General features: G+C 39.6%; 1 protein-coding gene across 11 annotated transcripts in view; it reads left to right on the top strand.

The window, feature by feature from the left end:
- Positions 1-1,664: 1,664 nt before the first annotated feature.
- The window catches only part of RALGAPB (Ral GTPase activating protein non-catalytic subunit beta), an 83,303-nt gene continuing 60,521 nt past the window's right edge, over positions 1,665-24,446 (top strand). For 7 of the 11 annotated variants that reach the window (XM_019625076.1, XM_019625074.1, XM_019625073.1 and 4 more), the window contains exons 1-5: positions 1,665-1,930; positions 14,859-15,074; positions 17,403-17,605; positions 21,759-21,922; positions 23,506-23,692. In XM_019625076.1, coding sequence (XP_019480621.1) covers positions 14,889-15,074; positions 17,403-17,605; positions 21,759-21,922; positions 23,506-23,692 — 740 coding nt within the window. In that variant the 5' untranslated portion in view covers positions 1,665-1,930; positions 14,859-14,888. Of the gene's footprint in view, positions 1,931-1,991; positions 2,425-14,480; positions 14,542-14,572; positions 14,777-14,858; positions 15,075-17,402; positions 17,606-21,758; positions 21,923-23,505; positions 23,693-24,446 lie in introns of those variants that run through there. The other 4 variants (XM_019625066.1, XM_019625067.1, XM_019625068.1 and 1 more) reach the window with 4 other exon arrangements.

Below are 24,446 nucleotides of genomic sequence, written 5' to 3'. Positions count from 1 at the left end.
CTGATAGTCTCAAAAGGGGGTTTGATGGTAGCAATCTCCTGCTTTGGGCTCAGGTCTAGCTTCCTTGTCAGGCAGCAGTCATGTCTTGGAAGAGTCTCTCTTCCATAAGGTATTCAATATTTATTAGGTCAGGAATGCATCTGGTTGAAAGTAACAGAAAACTCAACAAACTGTGGTCCAAATAAGGTCCCCCTACTCCCCGTAAAACAGGAAGGCAGTTCAGGGTTTGCACAGCTGCTTGAGTATATCTTGAAGAACCAGGTTTATTTCGTCATTCTGTTCTGCCTTTCTTAGCGTAGTCCTCCTCATGGTCTCAAGAATGCTGCTGCAGCTCCAGGTGTTATGCCTCAGTTTCAAGTATGAAGTAAGGGAAAGGTGAAGGTCACAAACTTCTCCAAAGACTTCTTTTTTATTCTGGAAGGAAAGTTCTCCTTTGGGACTTCAGCTTACATCTTATTGGCCAGAATTTCATCTCATTGCCACCCTGAGGTGCACGGAAGTTTGGGAATTGTGTGCTTGCTTTCCAGCCTCTGTAGTTTACAAAGGCAAAGGATAAGTGGTTGGAATAGATACTGAGTGAGCCTCTGAAGGTATTGGCACTTAGCGTTTAATTGAAATGGATTGCTTTGATCCACAAAATGTTCTGGATAAAGCCCTGCTCCTGTCCGGGAATATTCTTGCACCTTCTTCTTCCCTCCTCTAGCTACTTCTAGCTACTCTCCTGGTTGTGGGGGTGGGAGGTGGGGCAAGGTCTTGAGGAAACACACTTCTATCCTGTTTAGGAGGATACATACCGGCTCCCTTGTCACTCCTTCCTAGTAGTCCCTTCTGACAGTAAGGAGAGAGGAGTCAGTATCTTCTTCGCTCCCTTCTGCTCTTTTCAGACATCTGTGACTTCAGCACTACTCAACACGCTGGTACCTTCTTTCCTGGATATCAAGGACAGTCTCAAGGCCAGGTCCTTCCTCCTCTACTCTCTTAGCCCAAGTTTCCTCATTTACACTCCCAAGGCACTTGAGCTGTACCCCTGTGATGGTATTTATTATTTTCTTCATTGAAGCTGAAACCAAATTATTGAAAGCGATACTGTTTACAAAACGTGTGGTGCATTGTAGGTGCTCAAACTGGAATCTCCTGCTGTTATTATTACTATTGATGTCTTATCGCCTATATCAGACTCAGCTCCTTAATGAGAGGCTCTGAATCTGATGTCTGATTCATCTTTGTAACCCACACCTGACCTGGAATTGAACATTGCTCATAATTAATGCTATGTCCAGGTAATAAGGGGGCGGCGGATAAAGGGCAACATTTCAAAGGAAGGATGCTGTAATGGGATGTGAGAAATTTCAGAACTTGGGTGGGAGCCAGAACCTTGCAGAGAACACTCTTATTCCGTCCCTACCTAAAACAGGCAGCATACGGGTTGATTGACAGGGATGCAGGTGGAGAACGTCCCCGCCTGAATTGCGATGAGGTAGGCGCATCCGTCATTTCACTCCACCCACTCCATTTGATCCGGAAAGGGAGGAGGGAATGTAGCTCCGCGCGGCGAGCTGGGATATCTGCGCAGGCGCAGCTTCCGGCTCCGTGTCTCGGGAATTATTTGACGCCACCCGCAGAAGTCTCTGATCAGGCGCGCCGCGCACGCGCGGTGGCCCACCGGGCTCGGGGAGTTATTTGACGCTGCCGTCCCTGGCAGTCGGAAGTTGCCTGAGCAGAGCCTAGCCTGCCGGCCCGACCGGCCTTCGTCGTCCCCAGGCGCCCTCGGAGAGTCGCTGACCGGTGGACGGACCGACCGCCTGAGGACAGCCGGCCGGGGCAGCGAAAACGCTCGCCCTATGTCGCAGGTGGCGTGAGGCGGAAGGCCGAGTGCGGCCGGCGGTGGCGGCGCCCGCCCCAGCGATGCGGGCCCCGCCCGTCGCCTCAGGTAACCGGGCGGCCCTCCCCGTCGCGGCCGGACCCTCCCCTCTCCTCCCCTCCGGGCGGTCCCGGGACGGCCAAGCCTTGTTGCTCGGCCCCGGGTGCTCCAGGACCCGGCCTTCGGAAGCTCATCTTCGCATTTTGTCTGGGGACCCACGGGGTCCGGGGGAACTTGGCCCTGGAATCGGCGGCGTCTGTCGGGTCTGTTTAAACCCGGTGTAGCCCTTGGGAGCTGGCCCGGCCGGGCGCAGCTCTCTCGCGGCCATCTGGGGGAGGGGGCGGGTCTGGAGCAGAGCTGGACAACTCCGGCGAAGAATCTGGTCCAGCAGAAAGGTTGGTCCGAGTGGCTGCCGCCCTGTGGGGACGATGCTCTGCCTATTGCACAGTGACAATCGGACGAGGACGAGTTAATGCTGAGACTAAACAGCTACCCCTTGTTAAGCGCTTACTGTACGCCAGGCATTACGTTCACCACATCTAACTTCACAACAACCCTGTAAGGTAGGATGGTCATCCCCATTTTACTGACAAGGCAGCTGAGGCCCTGAAGGGTTAGGTGACTTACTTGCCGAAGGTCACTTAGCTGGTCATTTGAACCCAAGCCGCCTGACTCCAGATTCAAGTTCTTAACAATTAGGTCAGTGGCTCTCCCGATTTTGCTGCAGGTTAAAATCACCTGGGGCAGCTTTGAAAGATTCCTGATGCCCAGGTAGCGCACCCAGATCTATTAAATCAGAATGGGGGGGGGGAGCCAGACAAGTATTTTTTTTTTGAAGAGTTCCAGATGATTTTAGTGTGTCGCAAAGTTTGGGAACTGCTACAGTAGGTAATTCTGTATCTCAAAAAAACGTTTCAGTGTTTCTCTAGTTTTAAGCGTGCAGAAGAATCCTCTGGGAATTGGTTAAAAATGCAAGTTCCTCCGGCAGAGATCTTTTTTATTAGGTCCGCTGACCACTACACCTTGTTAAAGCTGATTGGGGGTGGGAAGTAACTTTCTCTGCAGGATTTGAGTCAGCCGGCCCTTTTACTGTGAATCCATGTCATGCAAAACTGTTAGTTTGTGATTTTCCTGACTGTACAGTACTCACGGGTGCAGTGTCTCTAATCTCTGGGTGTTCTTTGCATACGTTGTTCCCCTGCCTAGACAACCATGCTTTTGCACTCCACCCAAAGGCGCACACATCTGCTCTTACACACGTGCACGTAGCCTTTTCTTCCCATCTCTGGGTGCATAACTCCCAACATTCGCAACCTTCAAGATGCCTCCTCCCCCCAGCCACCATGGGTCTTTCCTGTCTGCCCCTTAGCAGCAGCAGCATGGAATTTACCAGTTATTTTTCTGTGTTGTGTTTCTCTCTCTTCTACTAAATCATGAGCAAGTTGAACCCTGTTTTCTCTATCTCTGTATTCCTCCTAGTGCTTGGACATACAGACTCACAAAGATTTTACTGGTTCTTCTCTTTTTCCATTTTTTGCAAAAGGTATTTGGTAGTTTTTCACCTATCGAGTTTTGTTCTTTTTGCTTGGAAACATTCTCATTAGGTTCATTAATTTATCCATCTAGCAGCTGAACAAACACATTGAGTTTCTGACACTGGCAAGGCACAATGTAGATCTAACTGCAATCAATCTGGGTTGATTTTTAATATCTGATTTTATTACAATCAGATACAATCAGTTCTTTAGTGGAATACCTTTTTATTGCCCTTAGGCCTTTGCATGTGTTCCCTGCCTCGTTGTCCAAAATAGTGTTTATTTGTCATCCATTAAATGTTATTGCCTTGTTGGTAATAGTAAATACTAGTAGAAGGAATTGCTATTGGGAAAAGTTCATCCTGTACACCAGGAGAGATGACACAGTAGTTCATGAAGATTAAAACTTTGATGTCAGAGGAATTGACAAACTTAGTATATATTTATTGCAGAATGCTTCATGTACTATTGCCCAACATATTTACATGTTTTAAAGGAAGGCCAGGCAATAATTCAGATTATATTTGTTCTTGGTTGGTCTTAAAACCATGTAAGGTTTATAAAAGCGTGTATGTGTGTGAAGGTGATTATGAAGAGGTTTTTGGACAATAGATATATATATTTTTTTATAGCAGTTAAATATGAAGTATGTGACTGAATAAAACATAGACATTTCATAAAATGACATTCTTTGCAGCATAAAGATTGTTATAGAAAGATTTTCTTGATTCAATATTGTACTGTTTCTCAATATTTAGGCTAAGGCTAGTAGAAACCGATGGGACAATTCCTGTTAAATTCAGATACTCAGGAAACTTGCCCTTGTTTCTCTGATCAGATATGGACAGAGTATCCAGTTCTGGCCTCAGCACATGGAAGAAACTCAATCTTTAAGTCTAAGGCTTAAGTCTCTAGTTGATCTCCAAAGTAAAGGTGAAAAATTCCACATGCTCAGTTAAAGGCCAAAAGTGACTCTAATCATGAAAGCCTGAGATCTAGAAATGGATTCTGTTTGAGATTCCCATCAGTGTTAGCAGGTGTGTTCCCTGGCATGTGTAAAGACTTTTTAGATAGAATACATGATTTCCTTTGGTACAAGATGATTAAAGTTATAGAATTAAGGTACATAGAGTTTAATTCTAAGTTTCTATAGGTGAAGAAAGTAGGCAGCTTACCCAAGATTACATGGTTAGCTTCTAGCACATCTAGGACTAGAAAGTAGGCCTCCTTTCTCTAAACGCTGTGTCCCCTTCCACACCCATTCCTCCCATGTGAGAGAATGTCTTTGTTGTGTGTGTGTGTGTGTGTGTGTGTGTGTGTTGCGGATGGGGAAGTGGGCAGAGTAGTCAGCTATGTTTGAGATATTCAATTAGATGTATAGTGAGTGCTTGGTGTGTGGTGTGTACTTTGCTATACCAACTGGGGATACCAAGGTAAATGAGAAGCAGCCCATGTCCTCAAGGAGTCTATAGTCAGGGTTGTAATAAAAATAAAAGTATAGTATCTAAGGCAGTTCGGTCAAATAGAATTTCCCACAGTGATGGAACTATTTCATATTTGCCCTGTTCAATATGGTAGCCATTAGCCATATGTGACTGTTGATCACTTGAAATGTGACTAGTGTAAATAAGGAACTGAATTTCTAATTTGATTTAAATTTAAGTAGTTACATGTGGATGTGTCTACTGTATTGACAGAGCAGATTTGAGGCATAAAAGATGAGAACTGGGTGCTGGTGGGGAGCAGGCAGGATATACACACACACACACACACACACGCACACACACTAACATATATACATATATATACATTTATACATGTATATATGTTTTTTTGGATAGACTAGCAAAAACTACCTGTTTCCATTTTTAAAGAAGAATGTTGGCAGAACCTGTCTGTCTTTCTGGTATTTTAACGTTTGATAGGATTCCTAACAGAATGTATTGCGCAGGTGAATACATTTTTTTTCAGCCAAACTTGATTGATAAATTTGCCTTGTAGAGTCAATAGGACTACAACAGAAATATGAACTGTGCTCCTTTTGTCTTTATTAGTTATAAGGCTATATGGATGACCTTGAGTGTACTTGTGTGCCTTAAAACCCAGTACAGTGCATTTATTTACTCAGTGTTTTGGCACCTTGTACCCTATTTTTCCTAAGAGAAACAAGGCATGCCTGATAATACGTACCTTGTATTTGTACATCTCAAAGTATGTTGACTTATGTTGCTTTATTTGATCCTTCTCCCAAATCACATTAGGTAGGTACTGCAGGTATTCTCCCTGTTTTACAGATAAGGAAACTGACAAAGAAATGCCAAGTGACTTGTCCAAGGTCATATGATGAGGTATGGAGTGAGAGAAAAGGAAAGAGCATTGGACTTCGAGACAAGAGGTGGTTTCTTGTCCCAGCTCTACTGTTACTTCATGTGACCTGAGCCAGTCATAACCTTACTGTGTTTCCTCACCTAGTGGCTAGTGACATCTTTCTTCCTTAACTTTCTAGGCTTGTTATTGGAATAAAATGAAGTAACATGAAAACTTTGAAAATGATCAGTTAGTTATACAAAGCTACATTGTTATTAAGCAAGATCTCTAGTATTTTTCTGTTGCATGATGCTACCATACCTCATCACATCAGTTATGTTGAATCTTACTGTACTATGGTGTGGTCATGGATTTGTCTTCTTCACTATGAAACCTTCTCTTGGGCAGCCATTGTGTCCTGTTTATAGCTACAGGACACGATGGTACCTACATCCTAGGACAACAACTGATATGTAGCATGTGTTTAATAAATGTTTGTTTAATGAAATAATTGATGTCTGAATTTACAAAGTTTTAAAAAATTGCTCTCTGTAAGTAGACTTGAAGCTCCTTGGGAACAGAGATATTTATTCACTGTTAATATTCTCTGTGCCTGATGTATAGAGAGCATGTAATAAATATTGATTGAATCAATTGATGTAGTTAATGTCAGGCTGTGGCCTTAGTGTGTCTACTGTATTGATCATTTTGGTAATTTGTCAGTTAGGCCAAACCATGTTACTCTGCGGTAGTACCTATAAGCCATACGGTCTACAGTGTTATCCAGCACTTGGTCACCTGATAATAGAAGCCTCCAGGGAGATTACCTAGAAAATGAGTACATGTGGAGTTGGGAAGGAATTAAGGGGAGCACTGTCATCTTCTTCCCCTTCCTCCATATTTACTTCTGGAGCATTGAAGGTGGAAACTTCTCTGCTAGCAGCTCATGTTAGCCAACAAAGCTGAGCTGGGGAGGAGACTCTCAGGATCCTTCACATAGCAGTCAAAGCCCTTAATCATCTAGCATCAGTTATGTCTTCATATCTCACTGCACTGCCCAACCCTCTCTGCCTTGTCCCCATCCTTCCTGCCCTCCCCCTCAATATATTAGCCACACTGGAGTTTGCTTTTTTACTTGCCCTTCAGCCTGTCTGGGACACTTCCATAAAATTTCTTTAATAGGAATTCAGGTTCCTGTTGTATCATATCTATGATGGTTAAACTTGCAATCTCTGCCCCAGTTTTTACTAAATTAATTACCAGTCTAGCATTCATAGTCTTTCACAATTGGTCACTGCTTACCTTTGAAACCTGACCTACTGCCTTCTACAGATAACTTTCTTTTCTGCCACTCTGGGTTTTTAGCTTTTGGTGCTGTTTTTTGCTACTTGAAGCAAGCATCCTTCCTCTTACATCTTTTCCTTTTCTCCTCTACCTGTCCCTTCTTACTCTCACTCTTACCTGCTCAATTTCTTTGCTCTGTTAAAATTGTAACCTTCCTTCAGTACTCAATTCATATGCCCCATAAGCTATATAGTCTTCCCTAATTTTATCCTGCGTTTTCCAGCTTAGCCCTTCTTTCAGTCAAAAGTAATCTTTTGTTCTCTGAACTTGCGCAATATCTCGCCTATAGCTTTTTTTTTAACGGCATTTAGCACTTCAAGTTTCTAATTTCATATTACAGTTATTTATGTATGTCTTATTCCTCGATTAAACTATAAACTCATTTGAAACAGGAACCAAGTCCTATTACTCTATCTTCTTCCTGGTCTTACTGCATTGTATATAGTAGATAGTTAATAACTGTTTATTGAATAAGTCAGCTTGGTGGTTCCTTCCAGTGTTTAAGTAGTCATATGTATAGTCAGGATGCTGATATATACTTGTCAATTCTATGACATGATGATCTACTAATAAAAACTTATAACATCAAATTAAACCAAATGTACCAGTTCCACCACTTAGAACTACCTGCATTTCTCTGCGATCCTTCTAATCATTAGTCATGTATATATGTTTATCTAGTTTTAATCATCATATGTATTTTTATCCCTCCATAGAATAGCTATCATTTATTGATGCTTACTGCAGACTAGGACATTTTCCAAACATCTTACATACTTTGATTTTGTAGTCACCGCAACAACACGGAAGTAGGCTATTATTCTACTGTTAGCCCCATTTTACAGATGAGGGTGCTCAGGCACAGAGGTGGAGTAACTTCTGCAAGTTTCCCCAGCTTGCAGGTGGTAGAGCTGGGCTTTAAGAAGTCTAGTTCCAGAGCCCTCGCTCTTAACCAGGCATCCTGTATGTTTTCATGCTTCTCATCTCTATGGTAAATGGCTACATTATAGTATATAGTTTTTATGTTCTGATTATGAAGTTATCCCATTATTGAGGGACAGATAAATTATACCCACTTCCCCATCTTATGTACAATACTACAGTGAACATCTTGTCCATTTTTTTATTGAGTTGTTTTATAAGGAAAAATTAAATGGTATTACTGGGTCAAGGCACCTGAGGTTACTATGTCTCCTGCTATGTGTTGGCAAAACACATATTCATGCTGTCCTTGGGTGAATGATCAGAAAAATGACATGAGCCTGAGAGGTGCCTTACAGGTGTGCCAATTTATTTACAGCATAGAGCTACAAACCCCATGGCAATGGACTAGGCGTTCAGGGTCCAACATTGTTATGCCATGGCGCTGTCTTGAGAGGTTGATATGGATATGAGCTTCCTTGCCCAGGAGGACCAAGGCTGTGCAGCACTTCTGGTTCCTGAAAGTAATAATGTTCTCTGAGACCGCTGGATTTGTTGCTTTGGACAGGCTGAGCTGTAACAGCAAGACGACGTCCTTGTTTATGTTTAAGAATAGTCTGGTCACTGACAAAACTGGGCTGAGGAGAACGTGACCCTGCCACATCTGTCACACTACACTCTGTGCTCATCTTTATTTTCCCTAACAGCAACAAAACTGAAACATAAGTTATAGGACCTCCAAAGCTGGGTTATAAGCCCAGCCTCTGGACCGTAGGTGCGGTGGGTGACTTCCAGGGCAGCAATAGGCCATCCATAGCTTATGCCACAAGAATTGTGCTAATTCAGTTACCAAAACCAGCATATGCCTTTATCTTTGATCAGAGGCATAAATTGACCTACAGATGAGTTCTTTTTAGCCCACGTTGTGTCAATTTTTAAAAACTTGAATTATTTGCCAACATTTAAATAGTAGGAGACTCACAGGAATATCCAAATTTTCTGTGTCTCTTGAAAAATTGGATTATCTAACAACACTGGGTCTACATTCCTTCAAGGTAATAGTTGGCTGGGGCTGAGTAGTGGCTGTTCCCTTTAAAGAGAGCCTATGTTTTCTAGTTTGCCACAATGCCCACCCTGCCACTTTACTATATATTACGTGTTTGGTTCCTAGATTGGAGGGGGGGGGTTCCAACTTAGACCTAATATTTAGTAATGATCACTTTATTATCCTGAAATTCACAGATAATATATAACCTACCAACACACAGAATTACAAAAAAAGTCAATGAAACTCTTTAACAAATGAAAAATATAAATTACTATCCTTCCAATAAAATTAGTATTTCAATAAAAATGCTCAGGTTCTAGAGGACATAACAGAGTAGTCAGATGCTTGTGTCTACTTTTAAGTTGAGAAGTAAGATAATTGTGGCACTTTTTAAATTTTTTTGACATTTTCAATAAGGGCTAAATAAGGATATGTGTAGTTCTTGTGATTGCGTTCCTGACAGCAGCGCGTTAGGTATTAGCAACTCAGGTGCCACAAGTGGCATGGCCTTTGGTGATGTGATTTTTCTGAAATGAAAAATGGTATGGTAAGGTTCTAAACATAAAAAAGGTCAGGTTTTTTTTTCAGTTTATATGATTAATTGCATTACTGGGAAATTCAGTGGCTATTATAAAAGCATTTACATGTAAAATCGAATTAGATTTTTAGGCTTAGACAGTTGAGAACAGAATGATTTTCTGGCAGACGTTTGAAAGTCATGTGAAATGTAGCGTTAATTGTTCATTGTACTGGGCTGTCTCCTGCATTGCAGGATGTCTAGATTTCCTGACTCTGCCCATAAATACCAACAGCACGCCCCCATCATTGTGTTAACGAAAAGTGCACTTAATATTTCCCAATTACCCCCTAGGGGCAGTTGTTTTCTGTTGAAAACCATCGCCCTAAGCTCTTGAATGTGTCCTGTTGCTCTTACCTCCTAATTAGAAAGGACTTATCACTTGTTTTGCTAGTTTAAATAGGTACAGAACTATATCTTAGTTGCTTTACTTTGTGATTTTTTTATTTCCTTGTTTGTTTCCAATGTTGGTTTTCTCTTCATTGTCTTATTTAATTCACCTGTAATTATAATGCACATTTTTGTCTTAATGTTTTTTTGTCTATATGTATTTTCTTAAAATTTAGCATCTGTTTCTTCTATTTCTACATTTTAATATTTTAGTTCAACTTTATAATTGTATCCTTTCTATACCTTTCTACTTTACATGTTTCTTGAAAGCGTTTATTACATTTTCTTACATTTAGTCATTTAAACATTAATACAGTTAAAGAATGAAAATTTCTCACATTTAAAAACTTTAAAAAGTTTTTGAGAAGAATTTAAAAGATGTGAAAGCTGTTTTGATTGTTTTTTTCCTGGTGTGATACTCCTGTCTTTACATCAGAATAGGGAGAGGTGGTAGCTGTTGCTTAAAATGCGGATTTCCAGGCCCCACCCAGACCTACAGAATTAAAGTTTCTAGGGCTGGTCCTTGGAATATGCATTTTATATTAGAGCCCCCTAGATGATTCTTAATGTATACAATGGAGTTTGAGAACTAACTTGTCTTTTTTTGTCTTCTTGAAGCATGTTTTTCCCCCAATAATGTGTTATCTGGAATGGATGCTTAATATTAATTCAATATTCCTTAAGTATTTGGAAACCATCAAGTACTTTTTTTTTTCAGTTGTGAAAGAGCAGTTTATTAGAAGAGATAGTACACTTCAAAGAAATAGAAGCGGGCCCGAGCGGTAGAGAATGGCTCAAGGGCCATTATTAGAAGAGAAACTACACTCCAAAGAGTTTGGAGTGGGCCAAGGAAAAGAAGGAGCTCAAAAGGCATCAAGTACTTTTTTATTTTTACTAATAATTAGCTTAAAACAAATGGACATTTTTCAATTTTTATTTGTATATATAGTATGCAAAATTTTGGACATAACGGGAACACCTTCTAATGTCTTCCTTTTTCCCATGGGTAAACCTTGACATTCTGAAACATTTATTCGGTATCCACTGTGTGCCAGGGACTACTCAAAGATTCAGGAAGTGAGGTTTCCTTTCAAAAAAGGTTGACACACTTGTGGTGAAGATATCTTTACACAGCTAACGAATAAGTTAGTGTGAAGCTTGATATGGACAGCCTGTAATAGGCACTCCAAGCTGGGGCGGAGGGGTGATTTGAGAAGTCAAGAAAAGTTTTACCAAAGAGAGGACATTGAGCTGTGCGTTGAATGAGTATTTCATAAGGTAGATCAAGGTGGGGAATGGCAGTCTGTCAGTGGGAGTAGTGGGAACAATATGGGTATGAGAAAACTTGTTGGGTTTGAGGAATCACCAGTAATTCTTGGTGGCCATAGCTTGTGGGTGTGTATGGAGGGGAAGAGGGAAGTGGCAATAGAGGATGAGGCTGGGAAGGTGGAATAAGCAATTTTAGTTAGCATTCTAGCAAGGTTTTGTTTAGTTCTTTTCATTGTATAAAATCACCTTAAATTTTATACAGAAGAATTAAATGCCCAAGAATAGCCAATAAATGTTTTTAAAAAAAATAATGGAAGTGGAGAGGGCCTCTTTTCCAGATATTAAAAAAGTTTATAAAGGTCCTGAATTTAAATCATTATGCATTAGCCCAGGAATAGACAAATCATTTAACAGACTCATAAACAGATTCCTATATAAATGAGAACTTAATATATGACACAGCTGGTATTTCAGTTCATTAGGAAATGATGTATTTTTAATAGGTGATGCTGGCACAACTGACTATATATCTAGAAGAAAATAAAATTGGACTTTTTCTATACCTCTTATAGAAGTAAATTCTAGGTGAATATAAAACTTAAATGGGAAGAATGAAACAGTTGTCTTGCATGGAAACCTAGTAGACTACATGGCACTTTAGGGTTATGTTTTCAAGCTTTGGAACCGAGACCCATAACAGATGTATTTTACACTGTGACTCAGAACATATGCATGTATAAAAAATGAAGCAAGTTTCACAGAACATTACTTACCTTTACTATGTGTGATGCCTTTGTTGTATATCTGATTCCACATAATTAAAAACTTAAGTATTACCCATTACATTTATTTCATGGCCCACAGTTTGAAAAACACTGATAAAGGAGAGGGGAGGGAGAAACCACCTAAGGCAGACTCAAAACAAGAAGCTACAAAATAAAGATAAATATTTGGGAAGAAGAGTGAAATTTCACTTCATACCTATTGAATTGGCAAATCAGTCAGTCAGTCTGCTCCTGGCAGGAGGTTGGGGATGAGAGGAGGAAATGGCTCTCATCCATTCCTAATGTAAATGGGAATTGTTACAGCTTTTTTGTGAAACAATCTGGCAAGACCTATTAACATTAAAATTACATATATCCTTGGACCCATCAGTTTCACTCTTCGGACCTTGTTCCATAGAAAGTAAAAGGCCACTGCTTAGCATATATGAACAAGCATGTTTATTGCATCAGTATTGCCTGATGACAAAAAAAAAAGGGAAATGAAATAAATGTACCTGATTAGGAGACTGGTTGAATAAATTATACCATGCCCATGTCATGGAATATTATACAGCCATTAAAAAGAATCTATTAATTGGAAGGATATTCATGAGGAACTGTTGAACAGAAAAAAGAATGTATAGAAAAGTATACAACCCCTAGTTATACATGTATATAAATTATTTTAATAAGATTAAGTTAAGGTAGAACAAAATACAAGAGGAAACATTAGGTTGTTAAGATGGATTATCTATCCAGGGAAATGAATTATTTGGACAGGTAATGAAGCCAAACAAAAAAATGAAAATGTTGAAAAACTTCATTAAAACAAAACAAAAAGCCTTGTAGTATAATATTGTGCATTTATGTAAGAGACTACACACACACACACACACACACGGTGTCTATTTTATACCGTGTATATATACTATATATGTATGTGTGTGTATATGTATGCATGTGTGTGTGTGTGNACACACACACACACACACACACACACACACACACACACACACGGTGTCTATTTTATACCGTGTATATATACTATATATGTATGTGTGTGTATATGTATGCATGTGTGTGTGTGTGTGTGTGTGTGTGTGTGTGTGTGAATTTTAAAAAGGTGAGGAAAAAAATGTGTGGTATGGGAATAAATTGTCATCTGATGGGATGGCCCCCTATCAGAGCTTTTTCTTTTTCCCCTTCCATTTTTGAGAGTGCTTATTTTGCGGGTAGGATACCAGGATATCCTTGGCAGGAATCCTTATAAATCCTGTGGAAACTGAGACAATTTTAATAGTCGCACCCACCCTTCAAATTGTAGATACCTTGTTCAGTGCTGGCCCATCCCTCTTGCCTTCCCAGTTCAGGGCATCTTAGTCCAGAGGAGAGGAGGTCATCAGACCTCATAAGGTCACTGAAAGGTACCTGGGCCCAGAGTCCATCAGATTCCAAAAGAAGCTGAGAAGATTAAATCAAATGCGGGAAGGGTTCACAAGACACAGAAGGGAAAGTGGTGGGTTCCTCTGTATGAAAGGAGAAAGAAAGGTAGTTTGGGACCAGTTTGTGAATGACTTTGACTTTCATGCTAAGGAGTTTGATCTTCATTCTGTGGGCCCATGATTGTCAAATGCCATATCTTCTTGAAAAACACTGATAATTGATGAGCTGGAATGAGGTTTTCTAAGATAAAATTAAACTGCTAGTTTGAAGAAAAATTAGCTTAAGGGATAGAACTTTTTAAAGATTAAATGTATCCATGTATTTTGTTTAAACTGCTGGCTGGGCAAACATTTCAGAGCAAGTAGAAAATGGAAGTTACAGAAATAAATTAGAAAGGCTTAACTATGTTTGATTCTCTTCATGAATATGGCATTTATGATTGTAATATTTACATTGCATTTATACAGATACGTTTTCTGTAGCTAAAAGCTCTCATTTGTATGGTAGGCTTGGGTATCATTTCATGGAGAATATACAGCATAGGGAAAAGCAGTATATGCCTTGGAGAATGTATAGGATAGGGAGAGGCAGTACATGCCATGGTTAAGAGCATGTGGGTTAAAAACCCAGCTCTGCCACATTATAGCTCTGAAGCCTTGGGTAAGAAGCAAACCTCTCTATGCCTCAGTTTTTTCATCTGTGAAATAAAATTAAACTACTTAATATTCATAGAGTTGTTTTGATGATTACATAAGTAGCATGTAGTAAATACTCAGGAAGTGGCAGCTCTTAATGTGTTTTCTGAAGGACGCTGTGACTTCTAGGTGTTTCATTACCAGAGGTTTGTGTACCACTGCTGCAGGGAATGAAATATTCCCAAAGAATATTATGTCTGATTTGAGGACACTGGTGGGCAATTGCAGGGGTATGTTTCCAGTATGCATTAGGTACTTGGAAACCATTGACTGAAAAATCTGGGTCTTAGAGTAAACTCTTTCCTTTGTCTCCCTTTCCTACTTAGGGCACTCCATTCCTCCATCCTCTTCTATCCTGGAACATAGCGAGGAGGATTCCCTCATGCTGTGAGTGTACCAGATCTGATCATTTTATTCCCTGCACAGTGGCCGTCTGTCCCAGCTCTGCTCCAGGGCTTCTAAGGCCTCTTTTGGGAAGGTACTCAGACAGCTGCTTCCCAGGGCCTGCCTTCCTACCTGATCTCACCGTGAGGCTATTTTAGGACACTTCTCAAAACATTCAGATGTGTTTTCTTATCGGTCTTTTTGAGGCAATATATTTGCAGCTTCTTTATCTTGCCAGGTAGGGTAAAATCTGTATTTTACTTCCCCTTATTAATTTACAACAGTGTAATTTGACACGTAATTCTGTTTTGTCTTTTCAGGTGCCATTTGGATAGTCCTTTAGCGGCACGATGTACTCTGAATGGAGGTCTCTGCATTTGGTGATTCAGAATGATCAGGGCCACACGAGTGTGCTGCACAGCTATCCAGAGAGCGTTGGGCGAGAGGTGGCCAATGCGGTGGTCCACCCCCTCGGGCAGGCCTTAGTTACTCCTTCAGTGGCTGGTAGTGAGAGTTTATTAAAAACTGACAAAGAAGTAAGTGTTTCTTCACTTCATTCTATGTGAAAATATAAGTTAATGAAAAATTTATTTCACATTGTCTTTTTCATGGATTTCATGGATTTGTGCCCATTGTAGTGTGTCTTCTCAATTTTGACTTTGAGTTGGTTGGGGGCTCAGAGTTTGTGGGTTACATGCAATAGGTTGTGCCATGTGCTGCTGGGACTTCCTGCTAGCCCGACTCAGTTATCCACTTGAGCTACGTGCCCAAGATAGTCTTGAGTGTCAGGCCTTTCTCCTAAGCGCAAGGCTCAGTCTTCCGATTTCCACTCAGAGGTGTGTTTGGAAGGTCTTCATCCCTATGTGAGGAGCATTTTTCTCTTTTCGGAGTGTCCTAGCAGAGACTTACCCTGAGGACCAGCACTTGCCCTGGCATGCTCTCCTCTGGCTGTGTTTGTAATCCCTGGCTGCCTTCTCCTGGGAAGAGATGGCACATGAGTGGATAGAGGTGCTCTGGTGCAGTCCTTGTTTATCCTCCTTTCTCTCCCTCAAAAGGATATAAGAGAACAGCCCTCTCTTATAATTATACAAATAAACTATCACCAAAGATATCTTTTCTTTCGTCTTTTATCTGATAACTAGGGACTTGTAACTTTTAAAAAAATTCTTCCTCTAGTGCAGCTAAATCCTGCCCCCACCCTCTGATTTGTCACATCTCCACTCTGCTATTATAGTCTTCTTTAGCATTCATTGCTATTGTACATTACATTACGTTACATGATATTATATTGGTATATTGCTGTTATGTATTTTCTACCCTTAGCCTTTGTAGTTGTTTTTAGCTTAAAATTTTCAATACATGTATTTATCTTGATGCAACTTTAGTTTTAAGCTGTGGAAGTCTTCGAATCCTGAATTTTTGTCTAACAACTAAACTGTTCTTTTTAGCTTTGTGATATCTACAAATGGGCAGCATATAATCTGTTTTTATCTTTTTTCCTAAGTTAAAATCTTGACATGGCCCTTGGCATGCCATGGGCACCTTCTTCTAAAATGATCTTGACACATTAATCCACTGTTATTCTCTCATCTGGTGTTTCCACCAGTTATAAATCGAGTCATTCTACCTTCCTCTGGGCCATATGTCTCCATCTTGTTCACAAGGATGTCCAGCATCTCACCAGATTTCTTGCCAAAGCCCGGATCTCCCTTTCACAGAGAAAGCTCTTACTGGCAGGGTGAGAATACCTTCAGATTTCTAGTTGGAAGACCAGGGTTCAATTGCTTAATTTTGCTAAGCTTCAGTTTTCTTATCTATAAGCTGAGAATAGTTTACTCTCTAACACAGGGTTATTTTGACGGGTAGATGATATTTATGGAAGTGCTTTGTAAACTGCCAGGATTATACAATTCTCAGCTGCCTCCACAGTAACCCTGTTAATAAAGGAATGAAGCTCCTCAGGCATGACTTGTTCTTTTTCAGCAGGCTGGTTCCCAGTGACCATGCCTCTCTTATAAGTGCTCACCAATCATCTGCTTAGTAATTTGTCCCAATTTTGTCTGGAATTCACTTAAACTTTCTAGTTTACAGTATCTGTAATATAGTTTCATGCTCTTTTGCAAATTGGGCTATTTTCCCTTTTTCATCACACCTTATTCTTTCTTACTGCAGGCAGTGGTTCAGCAGTCTCATAGGCAAGTTCTTTCAGCCTCTAGGATGTGATTCAGATGGGTCAGGAGGCTGGAACTCATTTAGTGCAGCTAAGTGCCTTGTTAAAAACTTACCCAGTTTCAGTCCCTTCTCACTTGTGTTTATTCTTACCTTTCCATTTTAAATATTATTTTATTTGGCAGAGAGAATAGTCACAAGGTAAGAGTTGAGCAGTTCATTTTCCTTCCTGTTGTCTGTTAACATTGCATAATCTGGAAATGGAATGTGACTGAATTTATGTGCACAATTTCCTAAATGACGTATGTACCTGTATACAAATAAGTGGAGACAAATATCTAAAATTTTCTATTTCTGTGCCTCTATTCTCTGTGGAAAGTCAAGATGACCTATACTTACTTTTTATTTCACAGAGCAAACAGTAATAATGTCTAAAGGGTAAATGCCAACATAGGCTTACTATTTAGAAATAAGTAATTTATTTTCTTCTTAAATCTTGTGCTTAGGAAATGTCCAAGTATGTTTTATACATTGAGCGTGCATTCTTTAGAATGAATCTGATCTATATATTGAGATGAATATACTGTCAATTGAGAAGTTTTTTGGCAATAAAAGAGGTTGACATTTTAAATCAGTCTACTGAGCTATAGATAGGGATGTGTGATAATTCTATATGTATATTTTCTTTTGTTTAGGTAAAATGGACCATGGAAGTAATTTGCTATGGACTGACCCTTCCATTGGATGGAGAGACTGTAAAATATTGTGTTGATGTATATACAGACTGGATTATGGCTTTAGTGTTGCCGAAAGATTCTATTCCATTGCCAGTTATTAAAGAGCCTAATCTGTATGTTCAAAGTATACTGAAACACCTGCAAAATCTTTTTGTACCAAGGTAAGCTATCCCTATCTATCTGGCCTGTTATCAGGATCATAGTGAAGTATTCATAAATGTTATTTGTTTGTTAGTCCTTTGAACATTTTACTTTCACTGTTGTTCAATTAAAGAGTATATTAATATGAATGATAGGAGAGATGGGCTTACATAATGTTTACTAGGAGTTTTTAACAAGTATGTGTTCATTTTAAAGGCTTTTGGATTTTCTTTTAAACCTGATAGCTATTAGATATTAAAATACTGTGACCTCTTTCCCTTCCACTCAGAAAGATACTTTTGCCTATCATAATTCTTATACCCACTTAAGCTAAAGGCAAGCTAAGCCTTCTACCTAAAAATGAATCTTTCCTATGAGAGAATAAAGACATTGAAGTAAGCAGACTTGACGGTATTATGGGCCAGTTGGTAATAGGCCAAAAGATTATCTTGCCAGTTTGTTACTGATTTTCACCCCCTCTCTGAGGCAGAGACTTTACATACTGTAATGCAGGATATGTGCCTTAGTTGTGCTTATACTTTTTTCTCATTTAAAAAAAATTATGTTATTGTAAAGAATTTGGGAACTATATAAATTAATGGAGAAGAAAGTGTTAGCTCCCTGCCCAGTTGTGGGGATTTCTGTAAGAAAATATTTTTAGCTATTTTCAATGTTTTCAAAAGAGGCAAGAGGGCTTGCCTCCTTTTAGAAAAGTTTTGCTTAGTTAGAGTTTTTGATCTGTTAGGTGGTGGTGAGGGACTTTGAATCACCCAAAAGCCAGCTCTGTAAATTTTAGCTTTTTAAATATAGCAGGAAGATTACTTTGGAAAATCTGAATTAAAAAGGAAAAATCTCCATTAAGAACTCAGGTGTCAAGGTCAGGTGTAAACTCCTTACTTGTCTGAAATGCCTGCTGTAATCTAGCCCCTACCAGATTAGCTGCTTCTAAATCTGCATGAGCCCTGCTCTTTGGTCAGACTCATAAAGTCAGCATTCCCTAAGACTTCTGAAAGATCTTCCCCATCATTGCCTATCCTTCATTCTTCGTCTTCCTCCTCCTTCTCCTCCTCTTCTTCCTCCTTTACTTCCTCCTCCTCCTTCCCCCTCCTCTCTCAGCTGTCTTCATCTCACTTTTGTTGGTTTATCTTAAATTCTGGCTTGTAAAGAGAAGCCTTACCTGACCATTGAGGCCCACCTTGACCACACCTTCTGTGAAGCTGTATGGTACTTATTTCCTGTGCCACTCTTTTATCTCTCCACTGTTTTATTTCTTATCTTTTAAAATGTGTATGACTCATTTCCCCATCTAAACAACTTGAAGTCAGGAACTGGGTTGTATATATTTTGGGCTTCCTTAGTGCCTGGTGCAATACTGGTATTATCTTAGGTGTGAATTAAATGCTGGTTGCTTGTATTTATTGATTTCAAATGGAAATAATAACAGGAAATGGTTGGTAGTAATTAGTATGTTGTTTGTAGCTAAGCCAGTTCTTCTCAAGTGGTATAATAGTTTTAATGCTTTCTTGTCATCCTATTTAGGAGACTTAATTTGTTGGCCTTTTTGTTTCTTCATGGAACAGTCTCATGAGTTGTATTGTCACAGTGTCTCTTTCCTCTTTGTACGCTTACCACCTTTCAGTACTCAGCAAATTTCTATCGATGAAAAAAGTCAATGCATTTGAATTAGGCTTTTGCTTTTCTCTTTTGAGAAACATGACTACCTTATAAATTATTCATTTTATTATTTGGTAATTAGCTTGTTTTCTCAAAAGCATGTGTACATACTTCTGAGAAGGTACTGAACTGAGTATTAGAGTTCTCCTGGCCAATAATGTTTTAGAGAACTGGATAATTTCAATGCTGGATATTGAGTTATGATCTCATCTCCCATTATTGGAAATTTCATTTTTTCTTTTGATTCAGATAGTTCACAAAATTGTCATCAAATTTACTTAGTAGTTTCTATAAAAAGTGACACTCAAAATAGAAGAAACTGCTATTTACCACTTTGCTAGAGATTAAGTCAGAGTGGATGTAACCTTTCTCTTTTTCCTATCCGTTTGATTTCTTTTATTTTTTTGCATAATAGAGAGTGAACCATCTTTTAAAAATGATCAGGATTTTGATATGTTGCTCAAATATACTGTACTTTAAAAAATGTGATATTATAAAGTAGTAGTTGGCAAACTTTTGTAAAGAGCCAGATAGTATTATAAATATTTTAGGCTTTGTGGGCCGTATGCTGTCTGTCGCAGCTCCTCAGCTCTGCTGGTATAGAGAAAGCAGCCACAGACAATACATAAATGAATGAGCCTGTGTTCCAATAAAACTTTATTTTAAAAAGCCGATGGCAGGCCAGATTTGACTCATAGGCCATAGTTCACCAGTCCCTGTTCTTGAACAGGTTTTCTGAAGAGCACAAGTTACTTTTGAAAGTATTGTGGGGGAAGGAAAATCTCTGGTGTTTAGAACTTTCTATTTAGTTTTTAGTAAAGATTACCTTGCTTCTCTTAGCTTTAGAAACTTGTACACAGCCCTTGAGCTTAGGCCTTCTGACTGAGGCTACTAGATCCAAGGACCAGATGTTTCCTTTCCTGCCACTGGGCAGATACCTGGAAATAGTGGGTAGGCCCTGGTTACCATTTGGGAGGCATGCAGTGTTACTGCTAGCTTGGAAGAGTGTCAGCCCCACTATCACTAGTGGTATTTTTATTTCTTATTCTGGGCTCCCTCTTATATGGCTAGATGAGGTTTGGGGCTATTATATAATTTCTTATTCTCCTTCAAGTAGCAGAGCAACAGGCACAAGCTTGAGCCCTCATGGACTGGATTCACCTCTACCTAAACATGGGCCATCTCCCTGCTCCTGGGGGCTCTTGGCTTTCCCTAGGTCAATTTCTCATCCTTTGCTTTAGGTCTGACTTCTTTTGGGAAAACTTAGTGGTGTCATTTGTTTGCAACTCTGGGGTAAGTCTCTGGTTTTCTGGGTCATGGCTTAGAGTCCGAGAATCTATCCTAAGGTTGGGGTAGGAGTTCCATGGGTATGCACTTCATTTTCCAGATTTCTTGAGGAGGCTCTGAGATTTCCTACTCTGATTCAGACTTTTTTTTTCTTTTTTTTTTTTTTTTTGTAAGGGCTTATTTAAGACAACTTGATGACACGCTGGGGAGCAAGATCTCTAATGTTCCAGAGAATAACAGTTTTGCAGTTTCCCTTATGCATTTAAAATTAAGGAGGAATGATTCAGACGTTTTTTATGAGTTTTTTTGTGACATGTCACAATATATAGAAACTTGGCCTTCAGATTTATTTCAGTAATATTAGTTACTTGTCTTGGGTTTCACATAGGAGGTCTGGAGGCCAACCCACCATTCGCTGATGTGGTGGGTTTTCTACTATTCTCAAAACTCGCAGATAGTCTGCTTTGGATTGTGTGGATAAGGGCTGGGGCTTGGACCTCTTCATCCCCAGCCCTAATACTTTGATCTATTTTATTCCCTTGGACCAAAATGGTACTGTGCACTAAAAAGAGTTATATAACTTCTTCTAGGGTATCTTGAGAGCCTTTGGAGCCCTCATCTTGGGTTAACTTGCCTTTTTTACTAGAACAGCAATAGCGGGTGCTCATCTCTGAGGCAATTGCTTTCACACCTCAAGTTTTAGAGACCTGTTAGGATATTCCATTGGGTCCGTATGCTCTTTGCTAGCAGACATTAGCTCCAAAGAGACTATGTGCATTAGAATTCTTGTGAATGCGTTTAAATTTTTTAAAACAGAATGCAAAGGCCATTCTGCTTCAGTGTGAGCAGCGCGAGTGGCTGTGGGTATTTATTCATTCATACAGCACAAACCTGTTGCATACCTGTTGTTACATGCCAGGCACATGAGAGATGTAGAAAATCCAGAAGTGAAGCTTACATTTCTAGTCTCCCCTTCTCTACCCAGGAGCTTTCAAGCTCTCATACAAGTGGTAGGCTGAGATCTGAGTGCTGAACTATATGACGGGGAAGGAGTAACTGTGAAGGGAAGACGGTGTGCCTAGTCTTGTCAGCTGATGTTCTTAGGGAACGTCAGTGGATGGACCCTTGCTTGCTGCATCCATAGTTACCTGTCTGTAAGCTGCTGCTTACTCATCTAAAGGCTTGTCAGTGACATCTATCTATCTTCTTCAGACAGGAACAGGGCTCCAGTCAGATCCGACTATGCTTACAGGTCCTGAGAGCCATTCAGAAACTGGCCCGCGAGTCATCTATCATGGCCCGAGAAACCTGGGAAGTCTTACTGTTATTTCTCCTGCAGATTAATGACATACTTCTAGCCCCGCCAACTGTTCAAGGTTTGTTAGTTTTTTTTTCTAACTTATTTCTGAGCTTCAAATACAATTTAATTTTAAATTTTGGCACAATAATTGACAAACCAAGGTTAACAGTTCTTAGAATGGAAACCTTCAAAGGCACAAGATGAAGTTATTTTACCTTCAGTAATGGTAGGGAAGGACTCAGTGAATTAATGTATTTTTTATAGTTATAGGAACAGTAGCTTGTTTAGTATATTAGATAGAGTCTGCATAAGAAACATCTAATCAAATTAGAGCCTATATGTAATGTACCTGATTACAAAATAGCTATCAAAGTAGACTCTGAAAACTTGATAGATATTTTGTTTAGCAGATGAAACTTACACAGTCTTAAAATGTTCTATTTGGAAGTATGACAGTATTCTGTTTGTTACTTAGCCATTAAAAAGCCTTTGATAAGACTTTAGAGTGTATTTTAAAAGAAGCCCTGTTTTGTATGTTATAGCACAGTGGACACAGACTATAAATTGATATTCTAGTTCCAAATTCCCTGTTATTTATTCATATGTGTAGTCTCTTACTAACACACATGTGAGTGTGCTTGTGCTCTCACACAGAAGTAGTGTCCAGGAAAATATCTAAAAGGAATCGTGGAATTTTTGTGTTGAAAGTGACCCCATAATAGGAATACTGTGCCTGGTATTGATGATAGCTGACCAGTCACTGATTCAGTGTCTCTCTGCTACACCCCCCAGGCCTGGGATCTCAGCAACACAAGGCAGGCAATTTATCCCCTTCTGGGGCTCATGGTTGTGGAAACTTGGTTTTTGCTTATTTGACATACACATCCTTATAACTTTTCCTTCAAGTCACAAGTTTGCCTTCTGGAGCTATGCAGAGTACAGACCGCTGCTGTTACCCCTAGTTCCAGGACTCAGAGCGGACGAACAGCTCTGGTTTCATGGTCGAGACTCTGTCCTGTGCAGCACTAGTCATTTTGCTTCCTTCTTTGTCCCCCTCTCCCTTGAAGGCATGGCTTTCAAACGCCTGACGCAATTTATAACTAAGTTTGGAGGTAGGAAGACCTGGGTATTCGTTCTGATTCTTTTCATTATTGGCTGTGTGAACTTGGGCCAATTGAAGTTACTTAAATTTCCTGAATCTAAGTTTTTTCATCTTCAAAATGGGTTAATTGATAATTGGTAATAGATATTATAAATACCTGTCCTGTAGAATTAATGTGAGGATTATGGGAGGTCATGTGTATCAACTACTTGGCACAGAAACTGACTCATGGTAGTCCCTCATCGTAGGCATTCATCCTTTCCGTTCTCCCCCTCTGTGCTCCTGTCCCACCTGCTGGATGATTAAGATCTTCAGTAAGAACTGAGCAGGATGACTTGAAATCTTTCAAAGTGATAATTGGTCAGTGTATCCATGATTTCCCTCATAGGAGCTCCTACAAATAGTTTCTTGTTCTTACTATTCAATGGTTATTTGAAAGTCAAAACTTAACATTGCATGTATTTTCATTTTTTTGACCAATTCTCGCAAATTAGTGAATTAAAGACTCTGTTTTAAAAATAAGTATACCACAGATACGTTTTCTTTTTGTTGGTAAGGTGGCATTGCTGAGAACCTAGCAGAGAAGTTGATTGGTGTTCTCTTTGAGGTTTGGCTACTAGCTTGTACTCGGTGCTTCCCAACACCTCCGTATTGGAAAACAGCCAAGGAGATGGTGGCTAACTGGAGGCACCATCCCGCAGTGGTGGAGCAGTGGAGCAAGGTCATCTGTGCGCTCACTTCCAGGTAGGGTGTCATTGACTTGCCTTCCTGCATCTGCTGGCCTTAGGCAGCTTTCCCCTGTTCTGTGTCTTTCTGGGATTCATGCAAAACATTGTAAAAAGCTTGTATTCTGTGTCTGTCATTACGGTACTTTGGATGTAGAATTGAGCCACTTTTAAAAAATAGATGTGGTAGTTTGGTTCGTGTCTGTCTAATCTAAAACCTTTCAGATTCAGCAAATATCTTGGAAAAGCAGGTAAATTCTGCATTCCACCCCTCCCCCCATCCCACCCTTCTTAAATATTCATGATCATTATTTTTAAAAAACAAACCATGGAAAAGTATAACAGAAAAAGTTAATTTCACCAGAAATCCCATTGTATATGTTTATATATAATTTTACAGAAATGGGATCCTACAGTGATGTGCTGCTTTGTAACTAAAGTAGGCAGTTGTTTAACCATTGTAAGTTGTTTTTACCATTTATATATAATACCATCATTAGTCTATGAGTAAACTGTTAAGCTTTATTTTTTTCAGACTTGTTTTTTCATTCAACCCTACATGTTTTAATAGGTAACTAAAAGACGAGGATTCTTTTTTAAACAGTCACAATACCATATCACACCTAAAAAATGCTAACAATTCTTTAATGTCAGTTAGCTATTCAATGTTCAGATGTTCCTGAATGTCTCAGTATTTTTTCTTTTTGCAGTTGATTCCACTGAATCAGAAAACAAACAGGGTTTAGATATTATATTTAGTCGCCATGTTTCTT

This window comes from Hipposideros armiger, unplaced genomic scaffold (genome assembly GCF_001890085.2).
Source record: "Hipposideros armiger isolate ML-2016 unplaced genomic scaffold, ASM189008v1 scaffold_613, whole genome shotgun sequence".
NCBI lineage: Eukaryota > Metazoa > Chordata > Mammalia > Chiroptera > Hipposideridae > Hipposideros > Hipposideros armiger.
This window is presented reverse-complemented; position numbering and strand designations above follow the sequence as displayed.